Consider the following 23,788-nt stretch of genomic DNA (forward strand, 5'->3'; position numbering starts at 1 on the left):
GATATGAAATTCATGGACATGGGCCAACACTAGTCTACCCTTTGTAATTTTGAAATCTGGATGGTGATTAACGAAATAATTCTTCATTTTGGCATCTTTAGCTTTATATTTTGCTCCTTGAGCATCCTAAAGGTCCTTTACTGTGGCCATGTTTTAGTAAAGATTGAAAAGTGGGTCAGTAAGAGCATTTAAAATGTGAACTTTACATATGTAATCATCTTCTTGTCGCTGTTACACTTCACTAGAGGTTTGATTGGTTCACTGATTAGTAAATTGACTGTTTCTAGCCTGTCGGTGCTAGGCTTGAGTTGGCAGTATTTATACTGCCAAGGGGACGTGATTTTTTCAGCACATAGTCCGCTATTAAGTTATTTAATAAAAATAGGACCTCGGACTGCTACCTTTTGAAATTTATTCCATCAAATCTTTCCAATGTTATGAAATCTTGGCTTATAGCTTTTAGAGAAGTACTGGTAGCCATCTTCTGTCTTTCCATTGTTATGAAATCTTGGCTTATAACTTTAGAGAAGTACCGGTAGCCATCTTGTGCTTGAATTTTATTGTTAGATTTTTTGATTCCTCTGTAATGAAATTTCGATAGAATCTCCTTTTGTCCGAAGTTCATTTACAAAATGCATTTCAAGAATGCTCTTTTAGTCCTGTTAAATGCAGAGGGTTTAGGTCTTGTAGGATGAATACACTCTAGTGTAGTTAGACCTTGAGGGTTTGGGTCTGGTTTCAGAGTTATAGGGAAATTGAATACTCTTTAGTCCATTTAAACCCTGAGTGTGTAGGTTTGGTTTCAGAGTTATATGCAGTTTGAGAAACTGGGGTTAAATCAAGAGTTGAATTAACTAAAATGGCTAGAACTCTCCTAGGATGCAACCAATTCCGTGAAATGGTTGAGTTTCTGAGTTGCATGTGCAAAACATTTGTCTAAATACATGCTCTTCATACTAATATGCTTTTAGATCAATGCAGAAATGACCATCGTGAAAACAAAGACTGTTGTATCTATCACTGACCTTAAGACACATGTATATATATCTCATACGACAAAGTTCATATTAACTTTGACTTCAGAAGATCCTTTTATTTCAGCTGAGATGATAATACTATTAAAATATGTGTCCATATCGAAATTGACTATTCATGTGTGTAGAATATCATGAAGATGAGTGTACAATGCCTTTAAAGCATGTAGATGGATAAGAGGTTACATATATATTTTTGTAGCGAGGGAGTGTGAAGAGCTAGAAACTTATTTTAGAGGGGGATGAAGGGGTTTTATAAATGAAGGAACAAATACATACATTGTTCAAAAAGTCAGTCAACTAGGCCTCCTGACTGTCAAAACGCCTAGGTGTACCCTTGGCAAGTGTCCTAGGTGTGCTTGCTTTTAGCCGCCTGCATCAAGGCGTGTGCCTTGGTGCAACTTGGCCTAGGGCGAAAAAAGGCCCCCAGTCAAGGGTAAGAAAGTACTTGACCCCTTTTTCAAGGGTGGAGGGGGGGGGGGGGGGGGCGCAATCTAGCCCCCCAAACCCTTATGCTCCTAGTGCCACCTAAAGCTAAAAATAAAAGAAAGCTAAATCTATAAAAATGGCTAAGGGCTCAAGGTTCCTTTTTCTCGCTCACAGGTCCATGTGCTCTCTCTTTAAGTGTAAGAAAAAGAGGGAGTAAAAGATGCACTCAAAATGTTCGATGCGAAGCCTCTCTCTCACACATGCATATGCACATACATAAACACACACATGAACCCATATGCTCTCACTCTCCAAGTGTTCGATATGAGGCCCCCCCTCTTTCACGGGCTCATATTCTATCTCTCTACATATAAAAAGAAGAAAAAGAAGAACATGTCCTCCAAATATTTGAGTGAAACGTCTCTGTCAAACACACTGGCCCACATTATGTATATATATATATATATGTGTGTGTGTGTGTGTGTGTGTTATAAACAGTTGCCCCCCATATTTGTACTTAAAAATTTATATAATAACATATGCTCCTGTCCCCCCTCTCAAAAAAAAAAAAGAAAAAAAAAAGGCGTCCGCCTCCTTTTTTTGAACATTGAGTAAACATAAGATGACATTGTGTAGGATAACCATAAAGATGTTTGCCATTTATTAAATGTTTCCATGTGTCACCCAAAATTGATGTGTCTAACTAAACAAATACAACTTGTAATAAACCCCATGTCACCCTTAAAGAAAAAGATAAGTGAAGCGTTTAAGCTCTTAGGTGGACCTTGGGGTCTAAACTAGTATAGTGGTCTTTTGTTCATATAAGCTTTATGATCTCATGACCACTTCAAAAGGTAGTCCTACAATTATCAAAGTCAAATTCAAAATTCTAAGTTGTTTTGAAACACTATTCTAGAAAACTAACAGTCTGGATTTGCAAAGTCCAAATGCGATGAGGTTTGGTGATAAGCTATAACCTACTTGCTTATGGATGCTTTTTACCCTTTATGTGTCCAAAGTAAAATTCAAAATTCCAAGTGTTATTTTTTTGGGTAAGTCAGTTGGGGAGAAGGCCCTCTACGCGTTTTTTCATTAATAAATAAGCAGAGAAAAACAATTAATGTACAAACCTATAGTAGGGCAGTTGCGTCATATCATGTAATAAAAGAGAGAAAAGAAAATCTGGTGGTCTATGGCGCCACACAGTAGCACCGGGGCCAGCAGATGCCCTCTTAGGGAGGGCATCCACAACCATGTTTGCCTCCCGAAAAACATGTGCAATGGACCATCAATGAGAAGAAAGTTTGGTATGACTGTTATCTGTAATCGTCTTTAGCCGTCATGGAGCACGACATCGATTTTGAATGACATCCACAAGCGGGGCCGAATCACTTTCTATCTATATTGGAAAGCAATTTCTTTGATGAACCAACTGAACTCCTTCTTCAAGTGCCAAGAATTCTGCATGGTTATTAGAAGCAAAACCGAAATGCTTTGCAAAAGCAGCAATGAAACCACCCTCTCTGCTCTTGATGACTCTACCACCACCTGCTAAATCTGGATTTCTTAAGGAAGCACCATCAATATTGAGCTTGTAATTCTGAGCCTCAGAAAGTGACCACGTCACTTGAATAAGGGATTCTAACTTCTGCTGACACCAAGTTATATGAAGATTACCAATTATGGCCTTTTTGATAAATGGAACGAGCACTTTTTAACTTCTGCTAGTGCCTGAACATGTAAGGTAATCTGGTTCACAATAAGCTTTCTCCTGGTGGGTCTTGACTCAGACTCTTTGTTGTGCTCTTCCCATAGAAACCAAATAGCAGTAAAAACGATGGAAGACTGAATATTATGAAGTCCATGAGATTTAAACCTGAAAAGTAGCCACCATCTAAGTAAATCACGGACAAAAGTACCAAGGACAAACCATTTTCCACATCTCCAAGCTAATAATCTCCATACACCCTGCGCAAAGCGCATTGAAATAATAGATGGAAAAGGCTGTCATCATGGTTGCTACAAAAGGGACATAAAGAGTCCAGCTGCATGCCTCGCTGCTGCAATAAAAATGAGGTGGGCAATTGATTATGCAAGGCCAGCCATGAGAACCATTTCGCCTGTGGGTGGCATTTAGAAGACCAAAGTGCATGGAAAATAGGCTGTGATGAACCTTGATGCCTAATAAAATCTATGCTCCTTTAATAGAAAATAGGCCATCAGTAGAGTGAATCCAGACCAGTGAATCCTTTTTGGGTTGTAGAGGAAGAGTATAATTCTCAACCTCCCTTCATATATTTATCAAAAAATCAGATGTGGGAGGTGGCAGAACCCAAGACTGAGGTGCACCTCCTATAGAGTCTGAAACCCTCCTTGCAGCAGGCCCCAAATCCTCCCAAGTGTTATTACCATGCAAATTCGAAAGTCATTGACTTGCTAACCATGGATCCACTAAGAAATCCACCATTTGACCATTACCAATATTCCACTGTACATTGCCTTTCAAGTGCAATAAGCCAAGTAAAATCCCCTTCCATACATGAGAACATCCTCTTCTTCCTTCAGCCTCCCATATAGAAGAATTTCTAAAATATCGATGTTTGAAGAACCGTCCCAACAATGAGGATGGATTTTCCAAAATCCTCCATGCTAACTTCATCATTTCTGAAATATTGAAATCCGCCATTTCCCTTACCCCAAGTGTTTTGAAACACACACTCTGTACAATCCACAGTCTGGATTTGCAAAGTCCAAATGCGATGATGATTGGTGATAGACTATAGATTAGTTGCTTATGGATTCTTTTTTTCATTTATTTGTTATTCAAATTCATTGTACTTGTCACCCTGTTCCTATTTATTCTGAAGTGATAGCCCAAAGTCTTTTTAGTGGTTGACAAATGGATGAAATTCAGGTATATACTTAATGTATTCAATACAACCTGTCCATGAATATGCAAACCTGTTTGAGTACTGATTTGTGGATTTGCATGGATTCAACTGATCATATATACAATTAAATGATGTGGCCAGTCACCCATGTTGTACTTTTGCTTTACTTAATATAACATTGCAATGTTTCTGACAATGTGATGTTCTGTTTATTGCAGATAATTATCTTTGGAGATAAAGTTATTCTTGAGGAAGCCATGGAGAAGTATGTCTGTAACTTTCCTTGCTGTTATGTAATAATTCATTAACTGTTATGAATCATTTGGTTTGTAAGAAATGCAAACAGCTTCTTGGCATTCTTTTTATACATAAAAAGTCAAGATGCATTTAATTCGATCACAGTGTGATTGGTCCTAGACTGACATCTTATGAAAGATCATCACCATAATCATCTTAACCTTTTCCCAACTATTTAGGGTCGGCTATATGAATCCTGGTTTGACATTCTGCTCTATAAAAGGCATAAGCAAATATTGTAGATTAAGGATTCATGGAAAGTTTTGGCTAAGTTTTATGTTTGCTGCCTACTTAATACAGCCGACCTCCTTTACCTGGACTTGAGACGGGTTAAGGGAAAGTTCAAGGTTCTCACGATTCTTAGACCATGACATCTTATGGAAGATATAGAAAGTCAAATCACTAAAGTTTTAAGACAACAACATATCAGTGATCGGGAGACCCAAAATCCTATCCCAACAAACTATTTCATCATAAAGTTATACAAATATATTTTAGATTAAATTTGCCAACTGGAGTTCGTAAGTGTTATTACAAGGTGGTGTTGTGCGAGAATTAATCATTACAATCATAAGTAGCTATGAGAGTGTGGATGAGGATATGAATGGAAATTCTGTATTCTTTTGGAATTTGAGGGTGTCTTGCCGTTTTAACCACAAATTGGTGATTTTAGAATCCTTGATTTTTTTAAGTTATTATGGCACTTTAACGGATATATGAATGGTTTCACCATTACGACTTATGGGTTAGTCCATGAAATGTTACCCGCTTCCATAGCAGAACTCACTGTGGGATCCTACAAGGATTTCCATAAGTTGCAGAGACAAAAAGATTGATCAAATTTATGGATGGGCTCCAAAGTTTATGTTACAGTTATTAGGGGTGAGTGTAAATGGTTCCTTTGGCCTTTGAAATCTTTATTTGACCATTGATCAGTGCTTATAGGACCTCTCTAGCCCTTGAATGCATTTTTCACTTATTTTATTATCTTGGGTGGGGTGGAGAAGTCTGGCTCGTAATAATAGGTAACAGTCAGGAAAGGCCCATAACAAACAGTGGGTATGCGAATTATAACTGCGATAGGTGATGCGGCCTGTATTATTAATTTATCCAATTTTGTCATTGCATGACATGTATTTGAATAGTTCATTCTAATAAGAAAGTTTTCATAGATTGGTAATGGTGCTTGTCTGCAGTTGGCCAATATGTGATTGCTTGATTGCTTTTTATTCTACTGGTTATCCTCTCAAGAAAGCTGATGCATATGCTGCATTGCGAAAGTAAGCATTCTTTCCTTGGGTTCCAACACACAGAATGCTCCTAGCATTTTCTATTGTTTGGACAATTTGTACTGTTGTTTTAACAATATTGTATGGTTACCTTTGCTTTCTATGGTACCTTCATTCTTTATTTCCTTCACAGCTTTACATTTTCATGTCATGTGACACAATATTCTGCCGTTTGATTGTTCTTTTCATATGCCATTGTAACTTGTATATTATTTTTCTGTTAGCTTTACACCTATTATTTGAGTCAGCTTCAGTTGAGGGAAGTGTACATCGATTTTCTGTGTTGGCAAAACTTTACTCTCTGTTGCAACTACTTTTAAGTTGTAGAAGAAAATGTAGTTTTAGTTGTCTATTTAACATTTTCAAACCCTTATGTGGAAGGGAATCAATCTGTGTTTCCATCACAAAGCTTGCAAGTAGATAAAATTAGTGGTAAATGATGAAAGGAGGAGAAAAATGAAGAAAATAGATGAAGTGATCGAGTGCTGAGTGGAAGAGAAAATGGTGAAGAAAGAGGACATTGAGAGAGGAAGAAAGAGAGAGGTGATGTTAGTCCTACTGACCTTTAGTACCTCTCATATTTTATATTAGTAATAAAGTATTTACTTTTTGGGTGAATAATAAATATTACTTACTATACAAGAATGTCACTTTGTGGAGTAAAGGAAAAATAAGTCCTTAGAGATTTAAATACAATATAATGAGAGCTAACCCTTCATTAATCTCAGAACACTTCCCATCAAAATGCTGCATAGGTATAAATTATGCCCAGCTTGCTTAAGTTAACTTGTAGTTGATGTTTACCAATAACCTTTGTTAGAATATTTGCCAGCTGATCTTCTGTCTTCGCATAAGGAAGACAATTTTCTCTGGTGGCAACTCTGTCTCTAATAACATGTCAGCCTACTTCGATATGCTTGGTCCGATCATGCTGAACAGGTTTATGAACTACATTAATCGCTGCCTTGTTATCACAGTATAAGGACATTGATCCCTTCACAGGAAAACCAAGTTCCTGTATACAACTCACGTGCACCATGAGCCATGATACTCTGCTTTTGCGCTTGACCAGGCTACAATTAATTGTTTTTTTCATCCTCCAAGTCACAAGGTTAACCCCAACTACAGTACAATAACCTGATGTAGATTTTTGTTCTCTAATACATCCAGCCCAATCTGCGTCTATATAAGCTTCAATATAAGTGTCCATGATTCTCAAATTACAATCCTCTACTTGGTGATATTTTAAATATCTAAGAACTCTGTAAGCGGATTTGAGATGAGTAGTTCTAAACACATGCATGAATTGACTGATCACGCTAACATCATGTGCAAATATTTGGGCACATAACTGAAAGATATATCAATCTACCTTTGGAACATTCCTGCATCTTTAAGTGCTTCACCCTTTTTGTCATTGAGCTTGTGATTTTGTTGCATAGTAATATCAACAGGTTTTGACCCTAGCTTCCCTGTTTCCTTGAGGACATCCAATACATACTTCCTTTAGGAGAAAAAAGATTCCTTTTTTAGACGTGGTAACTTCTATCCCAATAAAATACTTCAATGAGCCTAGATCTTTAATCCCAAATTCCCTCGCTAGAAAGCTCTTGAGTCATTGAATTTCTTTAAGGCAATTCCCCAATACAACAATATCATCCTCACAAACAATCATGGCAGTGGTACTGATATTAGTATGTTTGACAAATAGAGTATGATCAGCATGATTCCGAGTATATCCAACTCTTTGAACACCACCACTAAACCATTCAAAGAGTACTTTAGTCATATATGGCATTTTTTAATCGACATGCTTTTCCCTCATTTCCTAGAGCCCTAAATGGAGGTAACTTGTACATTTCTTCCTATTAGTCCCCATGAAGGAACGCATTCTTGATGTCTCATTGGTGCAATGGCCACTCCATTTTAGCTGTCTGAGATAAAAGGACCCAAATATAATTCATTTTAGCCATAAGAGCAAAGGTCTCTTGATAGTCGATTCCATAAGTTCGAGTAGACCCCTTAGCAACTAACCGTGCCTTGTATCTGTCAATTGTATCATCAGCCTTGTACTTTACAGTGTAAACCGAATCAACCATCTTCTCTTTAAGAGGATCTATTAGGTCCCAGTTACCATTCTTCATTTGTGCCCTCATCTTGTCGCATATAGCCTCTTTCCACTTGGGATGAAGCTAAGGTTTTTGACCTTCTGTAACAATGGAAGGAACAGAAACAGAAGATATAGAAGACATGAAGGCTTAATTGGAAGGAAGCAAGGACTCATAGGAAGAAAAATTGCTAATTGGGCATGTTGTGGAACTTCAGTGTACTTTTTCAAACAGCAATGGCAGATCAAAATCATCATATAGGGGTTTGGGGTTATTACCTGGATTGGAGGTATATAATTGGCGTGAAGGCCTGTCAGCTATAGTCGTCTCCACTTCCTTCTGTTTCTATCGAGTATCGGCTTTCAGTTCTTTCTACTCAGCACTAGGAAAATGCCCCCCCATTGTCATCTGGGTTTCAGTTTAAAAAACAATAGGATAGGAAGAGGAACAAAGGACCTCTCTTCCATATTATGTCCCCTTGAAGAGAGGTGGAAAAGAAAGGAGTGGAATCAAAGAAGGTTACATCCATCAAAACAAATTTCGTCCGAGAAACTGGATCATAGTTTTATAACCCTTTTGCAGAGATAGATCATCATCATCGTCAAAGCCTTTGCCCAACTAATTAGGGTTGACTACGTGAATCCTGAGCCATTCTGCTATATAACGGGCCATATCCTCAGTGAGGTCATAAGTCCCCATATGTTTTCTCACTGCTTCCAACCATGTATTTTTAGGCCTACCCTTTGCTCTTTTTGAGCCTTCTACTTGAACTAACTCGCACCTCTTAACAGGTGCCGCATTGGGTCTGCGCCACACATGGCCAGCCCACTTAAGTCTACTTTGTCTCATCTTATCATCTATTGGTGCCACACCTAAATTCTCCTAAATGTATTCATTTCGAATTTTATCCCATCTTGTCTCGCCACTCATCCATCTCAACATCCTCATGTCAGCTACACTCATTCTTTTTACAAAGATGGATAATTAAGGAAAATACATTTTATTAATTTGGGATCCAATTTTGTACGATACGGGTGTTGGCTATGTGGCCTATCAAGGCTTTAAAGCCAATAGTCTTATGCTCAGTAGGAGTTAGAGAGAGACTGAATCTGGGTGCTTGGCCCACTGGGGCCCAGATTCATATAGTCCGAGTATTTGAGGCATTGAGAGTATACGTTTTGAGAGTGTGAACTCTCAGAGAGGTGTGAGGGTCACCTCCCAGTCAGGACTATATTGATTAGAATGCCTCATAGTTGATGTGATAAGCCAGGGCTTGGAATCCAATCAAGAATAATAGAACCCGAGTTTTAAAAGAGTATTCGCCCTGTATGGAATGGTTGGCTCATGGGACATGAGTTCGGATCCTAACACGAGACCGTTCCATGGCTTATGCACCCATAGTCGTACGGGAAAGTCACTCTTCTATAGTATTATCCGACTTAGAAGAGCTAGTGAGCATGTGCTTTGAGAGGACCCCATTATTTGAGTAAGAACATGTCTCATAGGGGTGCACTAGTAATCCATTGAACCCCTGGTAACGGGAAGCTCTAGCTCAGCGACTTTGATGTGACCAATTATATGTCCCTGCCATAGACTGTGGAGCATAGGTCCATTTGGTCGGCTTGAGACATCGGTGGAATTTTATCCAGGTTAGACCAATAGAAGACTCTGACTAGTGTTATAAGTCTAGAGATCTCATTTACGTTTGGCCCATATTAATCTAAAATTGATGAGAAAGTATTTTATGTTGATGAAAAATTGTATAATAATATTGAGAAATTATTTAGAGAATTTTTGGGATTTTTGTAGATTTTTTCAGTTTTTTTTTAAGCAATAAAATATGATTTCCAAATTTGTTTGACATAAATACCAAAAAAGGACATTCTATGGGGATGCCATGGGCATAAGTGTAAACATGAATTTGGACTTAATGGGAAATAAAACATGGAGCTAAGGGCTTCAAGGTAAAATGACTATAAACTTAGGTTTTAAGGAGTGAAAGGTGTCAAAAGCTCATCCATTGATCTTGGTGATAAGATATGATGAGTGGCTTGGATAAAAGCCTCTCATGTGCCTTGATCTAAGGCATGATCAAGATCAAATCAATCTTTATGATCTAAGTATAAAAGTAACTTATGGGATCAATTATAACCCTAACTTGAGTATTCACTTCAAAGAGAGAGAGAGAGAGCCCTTTGACAAAAAATGTGGTCACCCATGAGACTATCTTCTTCTTTGAGCTTTCATTTGAAACCTTTCCATGGAGTAGTCCATCATTTATGTGATCAAGCCCATACTATTGCTTCTTTAAGGTATTGATTTTTCTTCTCATATTTTTAATTCCTACCTCATGTCCATTATCAAAGCTTGCTATAATTCTTAATTTGCAGTAGCTTTCTTCATTTTTGGTCATGAAAACTTGATATTTGAAGAGTCCCAAAGCAATAGTGTAGTCCATACACATATATGTGTAGACTAGCTTGCTTACTTCATGATCTTGAGTAGTTTCAACTTGATTTTTTGATCTTATTTTTCTGAAATTTTTACTGAGAATATACCACTGATGAGAGGTTTATTTCATCATATTTGAGCATAAAAAATAGTCCATTGAGTTCCCTTTTTAATGTTGAAATATTCGTGTGGTCCCATATGGATTACGTGGTGTAGTTTCACCATATCTCTCTCAAACTTTGAAGGGCTATTTTGATACATGTGTCTTTCATGATTTGATACCTATTAAGTGAAATAAATGTGATCATTTGTGTCCCATTGGATTGATCTCCTTGAGTTATTATTATCAACCGTGCCTTAGACAATGGGACAAAATTAAGTCCTCAAAAGGCCCTTTTGTGGCCCGGGGACAAAGGGTTCAAACCATGGTTTCCCCATGTATGTTTGCATGTTAATTTGATGTATTTACAATTATTAAATGGATTCATGATTGGTTAAATTGAGTATGTTGTGTGAATATTGAGATTGTTTTTTAATCTTGCGGGATGAGCTTTAATGCTATGCATTATTGTTTATGTGAATTGAAATCGTATTGAATTATTATGATCAAGTGTATGAGATATTATGATATATGATGAGGATGAAGAATGAAAATGAAATTATCATATAATTTTGATATAATGAGGAATTGTGCGTGCAAGTCATGCAATATGTTGTAGAGATGTACAATGTGAATATTTGAATATTGTATTCAGTTTAATTGAATTTTTGAGTAAGGGATTTGTAAGGGACCTATTAGGGTTGAATTTTATTATTCAAATGTATATAAACCATGTTTGTAGGATGGAATATATGTATTATGGTTTTGTATTGAGATATTCATGCATTTAACCCTTGAGTTTTTATACAATGGAAATTTTTTAAGATTGCATTTCTAGCCCATTGGTCTTATACCACCAACAACGGTATACACAAAGCAAACACAACCAAGGACTTCAGGAGGAATATTAAATAGTGGACGATCAAGAAAGAGAAGTTTGTATGGAGACTTCTATTCTAAAACATGGGATGACATCCAATTAATAAGATACAATGCAGTAAGCACAACATCAAACCAGAATTTCTTGAGTAGATTCATACTCAAGAGAAGAGGACAACCCACTTGTAAAAGATGCCTATTCTCTCTTTCCACTATACCATTTTTTGTAGTATATAAGTGTTAGAATTTTGATGTTCTATCCAATGCTCTTCCAAGTAGGACTGTAACTCGCTACTACATACTCCCCACCTCGGTCTGATCAAAGTACCTTAATTTTAGTATCAAATTGAGTGAGAATCGTCTTCTGAAAGACCTTGAAGGTATGTGGAACTTCATCTTAAGGTAGATCTAGGTACGTTGAGAGTAGTCATCCACAAAGAAACAAAATATCGATGACCAAAACGAGATGTAGCAGGAGAAAGACCCCAAAAATCTGAATGACCAATAGCAAAAGGAAACTTGCTTTTATTATTACTAGGTAAGTAGGAGTTTCTATGAAACTTTTGATAGTTCACAAATTTCACATGGAAACTCATACACACTAGTATAAATAAACGACTCAGGAATCAAAACTTTTAAAGACTGAAAGACAAATGACCAAGTCGGAGATCATCCTCATCATCATCAAAGCCTTTTTTCAACTAATTGGGGTCAGCTGGTACAACGTGGCAGTTATGAGTAACACCTTAGCATAACCAATATACGTATATTCCAGATTCATGGAAAGTTTTGGCAAAGTTTTACAACCCACCTCCTTTACCTAGACTTGGAATGAATTAAGGGAAAGTTTAAGGTCCTCACCCTTCTTCAACCATGACCAAGTTGGATATACCACTGTCAAATCTAATTTTTATTTACACTAGAATTGGACTGTAGGGCTTGAGGGGAGAATGTAGAGGCCACCAACTTCATGATCATTGCAATTGTATGCCTTGAATCCTGATAGTGAAAGACACTGTGAGAAGGAATGAAAGTCACCTTACAATTCAGATTATTGGTAATATTACTGACAAACATTAAATTTGTAGCAATGCTAGGAACATAAGAACTGATGACCATGACATTTTAGGAGAAACATTCACAATTCCTTTTCCAATAATAGATATAAGAGACCCATCGTCAATCTTGACTTTGTGTCTACCAGAACAATGGGAATAAGAAGAATATAAGGAAGACATACCAGTTATGTCGTCTGATGCTCCTGAATTAATATTCTAGATGGATTAAGGGAAAGATGATTGGCAGAAGCATGAATAAGTAGAGGTAGTTGATGGGCTTCTATCAATGCGAGACTTTGCGAAGGCTTTCAATCTCCTCTTTAGGGACTTGTATCATCTCTTTTTAAGTAGACAATGAGGAATGTCATGGCTGATTTGTACTAACAGAAGCTGAGTCCCCAGTGGATGAAGCATTGTAAGCATTAAACTGACCTTGGCAGTTGAATTTAACTAGATGCCTAACCAAATTGCAACAAGTTTCTTTGAGATGATCAGTTCTACCAAAATGGTCACACTTTAGCTTACTTTTGTGACCTAGATTAGGCCCTCTTTTTACAAATTTTTGAGTCCCACCCCCTAATTGTGTCTCGGGTCTAGGATGAAAGGAGGCTGAAGTAAGACCAGATTGATCAACTGCTTGGCTAGGCAGCATGACATTATTTCGACTCTCTTCACTTTGAATAAAGGAATACATTTGGTTAAGCAACAAAAGGGTATCCTACTGAGTATTTGAACCTGGTTAATTCAAACTCCAGGTTCAAACCCACCAGGTCAAAACTGCGATTTTGTTCCACAAATTCTTTGTATTTCTCACCATTTACCTTATAGGTTAATTTAAACATCTAATAGTGGTCTAACTCCTTCCACTTACTATGAAGTAACAAAATGTATTTAGCGAGAGATTTCTTCCTTTGTCGATGGCAAATTTCCTTAGTTGATACACTCGAGCCACATTCTTGCTTTGGGAGTAAGTCTAATATGGAGTCCCAAATCTCTTTTGTAGTTCGAAGAAATAAAAAACCCTACTTATCGATGGCTGCGTGGTTTGTAACAACCGATACATAATAGTAAGATTTTCATTTTCTCACTTCTCATGTATTGGATCTCTTTCTTCGGGTTCAATAATCTTACCATTAATATATCCTACCTTTCCCCTTCCACCGATGAACATTTAAACAGACTGACCACCCTAAATAATTTTTTTCCATCGCGTTTGACAATTGTAATTAGCAGTCCAGGGCCATCCCACAAAAGCCCATATGGGAGGTAACACTGGGAGTACTAGTGAAGGTGGAAGAGTTGCCCGAATCACTCAAACTAGACATATTGGCCACAAAACAGCCTACAAAACATGGAGGATATGCATTGATCAACACAACTAGCCACTCAAAAATACTTTTAAGAGGGACCTGAGATCATCATCCATATGAGAAATCTTGAGAAAAGCTGAGTTTCACAACTCATAAACATTGATTTGATCTATATAAGTCGTCTGCCAACAAAATTTTGACATCATAGAACCATGACATCTAGATCTAGGGTTTCTGTTCCAAATCACATCTTTAGAGTTCAAAAAACAAAAACCTCAGGAATTTTCCCTCTCTAATTCCAATTTAAAATACAACGGTAAATAATTAAAGGAGGAGAAGAAGGAAGAAAATAGATGAAGAGATCAAGTGCTTGATGAAAGGGAAAATAAGGAAAGAAGAGGATGTTGAGAGAGGTAGAAAGAGAGAGGGTAATGTTAGGTCCTACGGACTTCTAGTGTCTCTTATATTTATATTAGTTTTAAAAAATAACTATCTACTGTACAAGAACATCCTTTTGTGGAAGAAAGAACAATTTAGTCCCTGGAGACTTAAATACAATATAATAGGAACTAAGCCTTCAAGAATCGCTGTCACAACACAACTAAGTTATTTCGATTTGCTTAGGCAGTCAAACATTTCATGTAGATGTTTACGTCTTATGCATGGTTGACATTGGTGTCAGTGGAAAGGGGTGAGTATGTGGAAATAATTTTTGGTTCTTTTTTTATGGGGAGAGTTTTAGATTTTTATTTTGGAAGGCTTGAGAATATGAATTGAGTCTTACTAACCTATTAGTTAGAAGTCTTGCTCTGGGTGGATGGTGACAAAAGGTCCACAATGGATTACGTATAAGGCCATGGAGCGGCGGAAGAGGCAATTGAGGCAAGACTGGAAAATAGGAAGTCTGCTTACTTTTCTTATTATTGTCAAACCTCACATTCTTTTTGACTGCTCAACCTTTTAGACAGAGGGAAGTCATATTGGTCTAAAGGATGCTACAATAATGTTTGATCCTGAACCGCAAGTCCAAGATTTGGTAAATGGGCAATGTGAAAAGTACTGCAATTGAAGGACAATTTTTACTTGCTTATGATAATACCATGTGCTTTTATCCCAATATAGCCGTCATTCGTTATGTCTTTTTTATTCACTGGATTTTTGTACAATAAAAATATATATGACATGGGAATGCTCCTAGCTTATAAAATGGATAAGAAACATTGGATGGAGAAAGCGAATGCGTGTCGAGCCATCCCATTTTAAGTAGATGGGCATATATACAAAAGCCTCTAGTTCATAGATAGGGCTTCCCAGCCCGAGAAAAGCTGGAATGGTTTCAGGACAGGCCCGCTCGACATGGCCTGAAAGTGTATTTTTGGGCTTGACCTGGGCTGACTAAAAATCTTTGTTGCAGCTTGACCTAAGCCAGGCCAGCTCAATTTTTTTTTAATCCTAGAAAAAGAACATTGGGGAGTGAGAGATTGGGCGGAGAGTTGGGGGCATGTGGCTGGGAAAGGAGGTAAAGAGAGCGCATGTGGCCAACGAAGGGAATGCATGGGACATGTGTCTCTCTCTCTCTCCCACCCACCGCCTCTCTCTCTGTCTCCCCCTTCCGCCATTTCTCTCTCTCTCTCTCTCTCCCCCATCCACAACATTTTTCTCTCTCTATCTTCATCTTTTTTTGCAGGCATCTCACCTTTCTCTCTTGCCCTTCTTGGTCTCTCTCCCCTGGCCCCAAATTTTCAAAAGATAAGAATCTAAGTGAGAAAAAAGAAGTAAAAGACACATCTGCAACAATGGCTGGAAGACCAGTAGCATCGATGCCATTGCTTACTCACTTTGCTATTGAAGAATATGAGAAGCCCAATGGGCCGTTCCCTCTGAGCAACCAATCCATCTCTTTCTCTCTCCTCACCCTTAGGGCAGAAATGGGGAGAGAGAGAGAGAGAGATTCTCACACATGGGTACACAGGGCGGCATATTTGTTATTGCCATTTTTAATTACATTTTAGTACTTGTTATATTTGGAATTTCACAATGAGAACACCATGGATTGCAATTGGCTTTCCTGAAAATCCTGACTACAAGTTTACTCCCACATTTTTGACATTCACCAAGTGGTGTATTCCCTAACTTGATAAGAGTAATGGATGTAAAGAGTAAGACACGTTTTATACTTCTTTAATATTTAGAAAATAAGATCAATGCATCAAAATGCATTAATGAAGTAAAACTAATTAAGTGCCTTCTAAAAATCTGCAAGAAATCAGCTAGGCACATGCAATTTTGGAGAAACGTAAGGTTTCCTCCCACCTAGGGCTCAAGACTTAGGCTTCTTTTTTTCAAGGCAAGTTTTTTTTTTCCTTCTGAAAAGAGGAGTAAGTGATCATTCTCCAGCCCATCCACTCCCCTCTTTTATATGAAATATTTTATGTTCTGGACAATCTTTGTCCTTATAATTAAACTTTTGACCAAAAGGCCCAAACTTACTTATATCTTGAAATTAAATTCCCTCACGTTAATTAAACTGTCTAAAAAGTACCTAACTGATTCAACAATGAAATACAAAAAAAAAAAAAGAACTGAAATAACGCTCAAACAAGTAAAAATACTATTCAAACTATTTTTTGCTTTTCTTGGAAGCTCTCCAAGGTTTTTCATCATCCAAATATGAGCGAGAATTAGGAATCTGTTGCTCCCAAAGATGGTACTCATAGTTACTCGATGTGCTTGCTCATCATCGCGATTCAGTAGGGTTTAATGGTTGTGTTGAGGCAATTTCAGCTAGTTAATGTAAATGAACCAAGTGTACATATCATGGCTATTCCATCGACATATAATGATTTTCTCTAGGGTTTCTCAAAAGTGTTTATGAATATATCAACTGATTGCAAAGACTAATTTTCAATGCAGAACCATCGTGTTTTGATTAGTTCAATAACTCCCAAATCCTAGGATCATGATTTTAGTATTCCGGTGAAGAAGATTACAAGACTAATGCAAATTTCATCTTAGCACACTTCAAAACTTGAGGATAAGTTTTTCTCCAACCAAGGGAGAATGATGAAGGGAAATTATTCTTATTTTTAATTTTTATTCAATTTTAAAAGATGTATATTTTAATTTCGCTTTAGGGTTTTTAAGGATTCTAGGGCTTTTTTATAATTTTTTGTTTACCGTTCACAAGTACTATTCACAGTTACTGCTCACGAGTTACTATTCATAGGGGTAAAAATGTGGGCTTAAGTTAGATTTTTTGGGGTCATTTAATGTATGAACATTTAATGTCTTTGAGTATTAAATTATAATCTTTATGAAAAAAAAAATTAAATTGTAATATATGAATATTAAATTGTAATATATAAGAGGTAGTAGGGCGTTGAGGGGGTCATTTCACATGATTTTTAGAATGGAAAAAGAAAAGGAAAGCTTACACTTTTGGAACTCTAGCTTGGGGTGAGGAGGAAACCCTAGGTTTCTCCTAGTTATTGCTAGTGTTAGGCTTGAGAATCTTGTAATTTTTGTTGTTCATCAGGTTTCCCTACATCGGTCTTATAATTTGTATTGTAGTTTATATGTGACATGTTTGTGTTTTGAGGCTCGGCCCAAGCATCACCGAGTCGGCTTCAATTAGGACTATGCAAGAGCCTTGAGCCACATCTATAGTTTGAAACTCTGCCTGGTTCCGTGATACCCAATTAATATGCTTTTGTGGGGATTTAGAAGTTGTTCTGGTACATTACACTTGCACGAAGTAAATGCAGGAATATATTGCTAACAATTATGTTGGCTTATTTTTTATACCATAGATAAGAAGTGATGTGCTGCTTGATCAGAGAAGCCTTGCGTTCCATCCTTTTATTATGACCATATTTATAGATACTTTCTTTTGATAATGTATTTAACAAGGTTTTAGAAAACACCAGAAGCCCCCTACTTAGGGGTCTAGAGTGTGGATTTTCAGAATTTTTGGGACCTCGATCGTCCAAAATATGCAGAAATGAGGTAATACCACACTATTTTGGCTGAGGTCCCCACCTCACTAATTAGTTTTCCTTTATTTTTTGGTAAGGATCTCATCCTTGTCATTGTTTGACAGCCATGTATTGGGAGGTTGGTTGAATAATTCAACATACTTTAGAAAACAACGGAGTCTAGCAGTTTTGCTACTCCCTCTACTGTTTTGGTGTGAATAGCATAAGACATTAAAGTCGGCATCCCACAGTCCATGCCTTTCAGTAAATCTTTCATCTGATCCTTAGGGACCCTATACTTTTGATCATAAGCCCAAAGGACTTTCCAGCTTCTGTAATATTGCTTTTTTCCAAAAATATTCTCTTTGGCCTCATTTAGATTCACAGCACTCGTGCTGCCTATAGTACCACTTGCACTTGGCACACTTGCAAACCTTGGAAGACATTTTTACACATATGAGACTCAATCAACATCTCTTACACCTGGAGGACAATTACGTGGTAAGCTTTAATCCAGTTGGAACAGGTCATTATTGTATGTAGGGCATTAGCCCCTCTAGGATGGTTGTATAGCTTTCAAATGTTTGAGTTTGCTGGATAGGAGTGGATTACTTTATTAGCATAGGAAACATGGATTACTTTATTAGCATAGCATGTTTCCTATTTTTCACTTGCAGCTCTTAAATGATATGATTTTGTGGTTGAATGGGCTTAAACTTGAGATGATTTGTCTGTGATGCTTAAGAGAAGGCCATATCACTTAGACATGCTCATATATCAGTACACACAACTTACATTTCTTTAACTAAATCCTTGACGAAGAACCAATGAAAAACAAAAACTTGCGAGTCTGTTTTAGTATATTCCATTACTTTTAGGAGGAACTGCTTTGGTTGTTGATTGGTAGGTTGCCATTTGCCATCATATGGTCGTTAAACAATATTATTTTGTTTGTAGGGAAAATATGTTGAGATCATGGTTTATTTTCCAGGTTCTTTTTTTTCTTTTAAATGTACTTTTTAATAGTACTGTCTTAATAGCTTCTCTATGAATATGTTTGGTGCTAAGCCACTGATCTTCATTTCTGTTTTCTTCTCTCACTTTGTTTCATTTAGGCCCTTTCTAGTAAATGAATTGGAGCAGCAGTACCTTCTGCATGACAGAAGGAAGGTATATGAGGTATCATTCTTCCTGATTTTAATGCCTTTCCTTACGTTGCTTACTTCTAGATCAGGCACAAGCAGTGTTTCAAAAAGCGCTAGGCGGCACTTAGGCGGCTGTGGGGATCCAGGCCGCCCAGCGCCTACCAGGCACCCAGAACCTGGGTGGCCCAGTTGAAGAAAAAAGAAAGATAAAATTCGAGAAGAGAATTTTGATAATCCATAAGACCATAATCCATATTTTTATACAATGCTAAAACAGTAAAACCATTCAAGCATACATTGATAGTCTGATACACTGTAGACTGTACGTACAAAAGTTAGATAGTAGAAACTAAAAATAATAAAAAAAAATCTACAGAAATTCAGAAAATATACAGTCTAGGACACAATAGTCAACACTCAACAGTGAACAATCAATAATCAACACTCAACACCAAGAGTCAAGCACTCGAGCATCTTCAACTCTTCATTCTTTAGTCATCATCATCATCAGAAGGAATAGGTTAAGTCTCATCATATGCATTAGATTCGAGACCATCATCATCAGAGTCATCTCCCTCTTCAATATAATGCTCATCCTCCTCTGTTTCTTTTGAATCTGCATCTTTCTCCTCCTCTTTTTCTACCTCCTTCTTATTAGTATGTGCAAATAAGGCCCTAGGAGTCTTGGCAGCTCTACCCTCAATACTGGCAAGATGTTTCTTAAATCGGTTTTTGCCCCATTTTGAATTTTTTCGCAATAATTGCATCTATAAATCAATTTTTGTCATTTGGATTTGGGTTATATTCATATTTTCAACCCGGATCTCCACTTCGACTACATCCTTAAGAAGACATCTCAAAATAAAACAAGCAATCTAAAAAATAAAGTTTTGCACTTTGATTGCTCGAACTCCGAACTTCCACCTCTGAGATGTTTTTTGGTGCTAAAATAATAAAAAACACCCTCTAATAGGATTAAAAAACTCCAAAACTAAATCTAATCTACTTGAGTGATGCTTGTATCCATTTTCCATAACTTTGAGAAACACTTCGATTCAATGAAAATCACAAAATTTAGTTTTTTTGAGATTTGTTTCTCTCTAAAATGGGTTCTTGTGAGGTTTGTTTCTTTCTAAAATGGGTTCTTGTGGGTTTAGGTTTTAAATGAACCTAAAACCCATCCTTAAAAGCCTTTATGATTCAAAAAAACTCAATAGAACAAAAAAAAAAAAAAACTCATTTCGCCCCTAGGAGGGGCGCTGGCCTTGGGCAGCAGCCCTAGGCTGGGTGTTGGGTGCCCGCCCAGGGACTGCTGCCTAGTTTGGCCGCCTAGGCTTGGGCGATGTGCCTGGCCTTTTGGACCACCTAGGCACTGAGCGTTCCACTATTTTGAACAATGGGCACAAGTTATTTGTTGGTCCTATTAGATCATGTACATTTTCCCATTAAATTACATAAGATGTTGAAATACATTTTCGCCCCTAGGCGGGCTCCGTACTGCCAGGGACTGCTGCCTAGGTTGGCTGCATAGGCCTGGGCGATGCGCTAGGCCTTTTGGACCGCCTAGGTGCTGGTCGGTCCACTTTTTTGAACAAGGGGCACAAGTTATTTGTTGGTCCTATTGGATCATGTACATTTTCCCATTAAATTACTTAAGATGTTGAAATAGATTTATTTTTTTTGTCTCTTGCTGTTTTTTTTTTTCTCAATCTTAGGTTAACATGAGACATTATCCTTGGATATGCTGAAAGATGTGTTCCTTGAACAACTTATAATTTTCCATTTCTTGACAGTTTGCTGAGACTAGAAAAGGGTTATGTGTGTATGGAAAACCCATCTTCATGGACAAACCGACAAAACATAGATCAAGGGCTGAGCCAAGGGTGTGTGTTGCATTTGATCTAGATACCATTTGTTCGACTGAGGTTTGGCTGGATTTTTTTGGGAAGGAGTATAGGCAAGAGATAGTCTATGAGTTCATACCCTCGATTGTTCCACCTGTCGAAGGGGGGGACCACAAGCCCGAATTATGTCGAGCAGGCTTAAGTGCAAAGGCTTCCCAGTGGTGATTCTTCTGTTAAATTACCCTCAAGGGAAGAAGGTTGGAAGGTAGTCAAAGGGAGATAGCAGCTGGTTTACAAACAGAAGGGGAAGGAAAGCACTGTGGCTGCTTCAACCCTTCCCTTTTTGTCAGAGAAGAATAATGCTGTTGTCTTTCGTGTTAACAATAGAGTGGATTCGAAGGATATCATTTCTAATGCTTTGAAATTCTAGCCAATGTCCATGAAATTCTAGCCAATGTCTCTTATTTAGCAGGCAGTTAGCTCTTCTGAGCCAAATTCAGTTGACATTTGCATTCTGTTGGGTGATTCGGATACGCAATAGGAGTATGAGATGACAACTATGACTCATGTTGTTAATACTGGTGGTGTGTCAGAAGAGGTCGCAGCTTTATCGCCAGTGATTGGAGCGATACCTGTTGAGGATGGCGACTCCTCGATATTGTCTCTAGACCAACAGGCCTCTAAGAAGATATGTGAGCACAGTCCTAAGCAGGTTAACGTCACTGCCATCGTCGTGAATGATGGGGAGGAGTATGATGTAGACGGCCTGTTGGATCACTTGTTAAGGATCCGAAAACCCCTGCTCATGTGATTGGGCCACAGGGGGGCACACGAGAGGATGGCATGGGGAATATTGTTGCATGGGGAATATTGTTGATAGTCATAACCCCATGTTCATAGCCGATAAGGTGGATGTTTCTAGTAAGCGAGTGCAGAATCATGCGAATAGTGAGAAGCTTCCTCAAGCTCGAACTAGGTCGCAAGTAAAAGCTTCTTTGGTAGCTTCTGGTGATAAGAGGGGTCATTCTTCATCAGGTACAGGTAATATAAAAGGACTTATTCCAACTTCTATTGGTGACAAGATGGGGTTACCCCATAAGGCTCAGCGTTCTCATACAGCTCCTGAAAGTAAGGGTCCACTTACCAAACATCCAAACCTTTGATTTTATTTATGTCTATTGCTGCTTGGAATGTTAGGGGCCTTCAGGGCCCGGGCAGAATATCGGATATTGGGGTTTTAAAAGGTCAACATAATCTTGGTCTTATTTTCTTATTGAAAACTAAACTTCCAGTGGAACTGAGCCATATTTGGTCTAAAAAGTTGGGTTTCTATAATAACTTTATTGCTAATGAGATTGAGTAGTGATCCAGAATTTTAGTCCTTTGGATCCCTCTAATTTACTCAATCAAACTGATTGATGTCAATGATCAAATGGTTACTGTGGAGGCGACCCGTATGTGTAATGGTAATATTTTAGTGATTTCAGGAGGGTATGCCTCTAATTATGTATCCCAAAGGGCCTTGCTATGGGATCATATGAGGGCCTTAGGAGCAACTATTGCTCTTCCCTGGCTGGTACTGGGGGATTTTAATATGCTATTGGATCCCTCGGAATCAGTTGGGGGGGAGCAGTTCTCTACCTTCAGACTCAGGCGATTTTGCCCAAGTAATGACGGATTATGCTCTTGTTGATCTTGGTTTAGTCAGAGGATGATTCTCCTGGTCTAATAACCAGTTGAGCAGAAGATGCATTCAAAGAAGGTTGGACCGAGCTTTAGCTACTACTGATTGGATTTTGGCCTTCTCTGACTCCAAAGTCCAGGTACTCCTTAAAGGTACCTTAGATCACTGTCCCTTACTCATTTCTACTTCTGATCTGGTCCAGTTGGGGCCAAACCTTTTAAGTAATTTTCTATGTGGGAGCAGCATCAAGGTTTTTAGATGTTATCTGTAATTCGTGGTGAGGCCAAGTGGGGGGTACTCCCATGTACCTTTTTGTGGCTAAACTTAAGAGGCTCACTCAAGGCTGACTTACAGCTATGGAATAAGGAGGTGTTTGGCTTTGTTGGTGAATCCATTGCTATACTTCGTCGCCAACTATCATCTTTGCATGATAGTCTACACATGGATCCTTCTAATGAGACTCTCTTGTCTCAAGAAAAGGAGTATACACAGAAATTGGAAACTCTTCTGGCCAATGAAGAAAGCTTCTGGAGGCAAAAATCAAGACAAAATTGGTTAAGAGAGGGGGACTCCAATACCGTGGTCAGAAGGAGGTCTGATAGAATTATCTCTTTGAAAGATCAGAATGGAAATCTCTTCTCTACTGAGGATGATATTGAAAATCATATGATTGGCTATTTCAAAGACTTACTGGCTCAGGAAAGCAATGTTGACATTCACATGGTTGACCAGGTCTTGCCGCCTTTCCATCTCAATTCTTCTCAGAAGGACAAATTAGTGGACGCAGTATCTATGGAGGAAATTAAAGCATGTATTTGGGATATGAAAAATGAAAGTCCGCCAGGGCCAGATGACTTTTAAGTTGAATTCTACAAGTTTGGATGGGCAGTCATTAAAAATGATCTTTTTCTGGCGCTTAAAGATTTTTTCACTAAGGGTAAGCTGCTCAAGCATATCAATTCCACCTTTATTTGTCTGATTCCTAAAGTAGATGCTCCTAGGGTGATGAAAGATTTCCGACCTATAGGGTTGTGTAATGTTTTATACAAAATCAGCAGTAAAATAATCTCTAATTGCATACGAGTTGTTCTTGCTGATTTTATTGACCCTAGGCAGGCTGCTTTTTTGAAAGGTAGGCTTATTATTGATAATATTCTCATGGCAAACGAACTTATGTCTCTTTCCCCAGATCGTCCTAAAATGTGTCTGCAAATCGATTTGAGCAGTGCCTATGATAACGTTTCTTGGGATTTAACAGAGGGTAGGATGCATGCTTTGGGTTTCTTGAGCTATTT

At 37.9% G+C, this 23,788-nt stretch overlaps 1 protein-coding gene across 13 annotated transcripts in view; it reads left to right on the forward strand.

Moving 5' to 3' along the window:
- The window catches only part of LOC18446539 (inositol hexakisphosphate and diphosphoinositol-pentakisphosphate kinase VIP2), a 112,043-nt gene that overhangs the window by 3,951 nt on the left and 84,304 nt on the right, over window positions 1-23,788 (forward strand). For 9 of the 13 annotated variants that reach the window (XR_016044244.1, XR_016044242.1, XR_016044245.1 and 6 more), the window contains 3 exons: window positions 4,573-4,619; window positions 5,848-5,931; window positions 18,936-18,999. Coding sequence is in view for 9 of the 13 variants with exons in the window: in XM_020675005.2 (XP_020530664.1) it covers window positions 4,573-4,619; window positions 5,848-5,931; window positions 18,936-18,999 (195 nt within the window). In the remaining 4 variants the exon portion in view is untranslated. The remainder of the gene's footprint in view (window positions 1-4,572; window positions 4,620-5,847; window positions 5,932-18,935; window positions 19,000-23,788) is intronic. The other 4 variants (XM_011629623.3, XM_020675006.2, XM_088851684.1 and 1 more) reach the window with 1 other exon arrangement.

The sequence above is a fragment of the Amborella trichopoda genome, chromosome 11, assembly GCF_054954075.1.
Source record: "Amborella trichopoda isolate Santa Cruz 75 chromosome 11, AtrichopodaSantaCruz75HAP2 v2.0, whole genome shotgun sequence".
Lineage (NCBI taxonomy): Eukaryota > Viridiplantae > Streptophyta > Magnoliopsida > Amborellales > Amborellaceae > Amborella > Amborella trichopoda.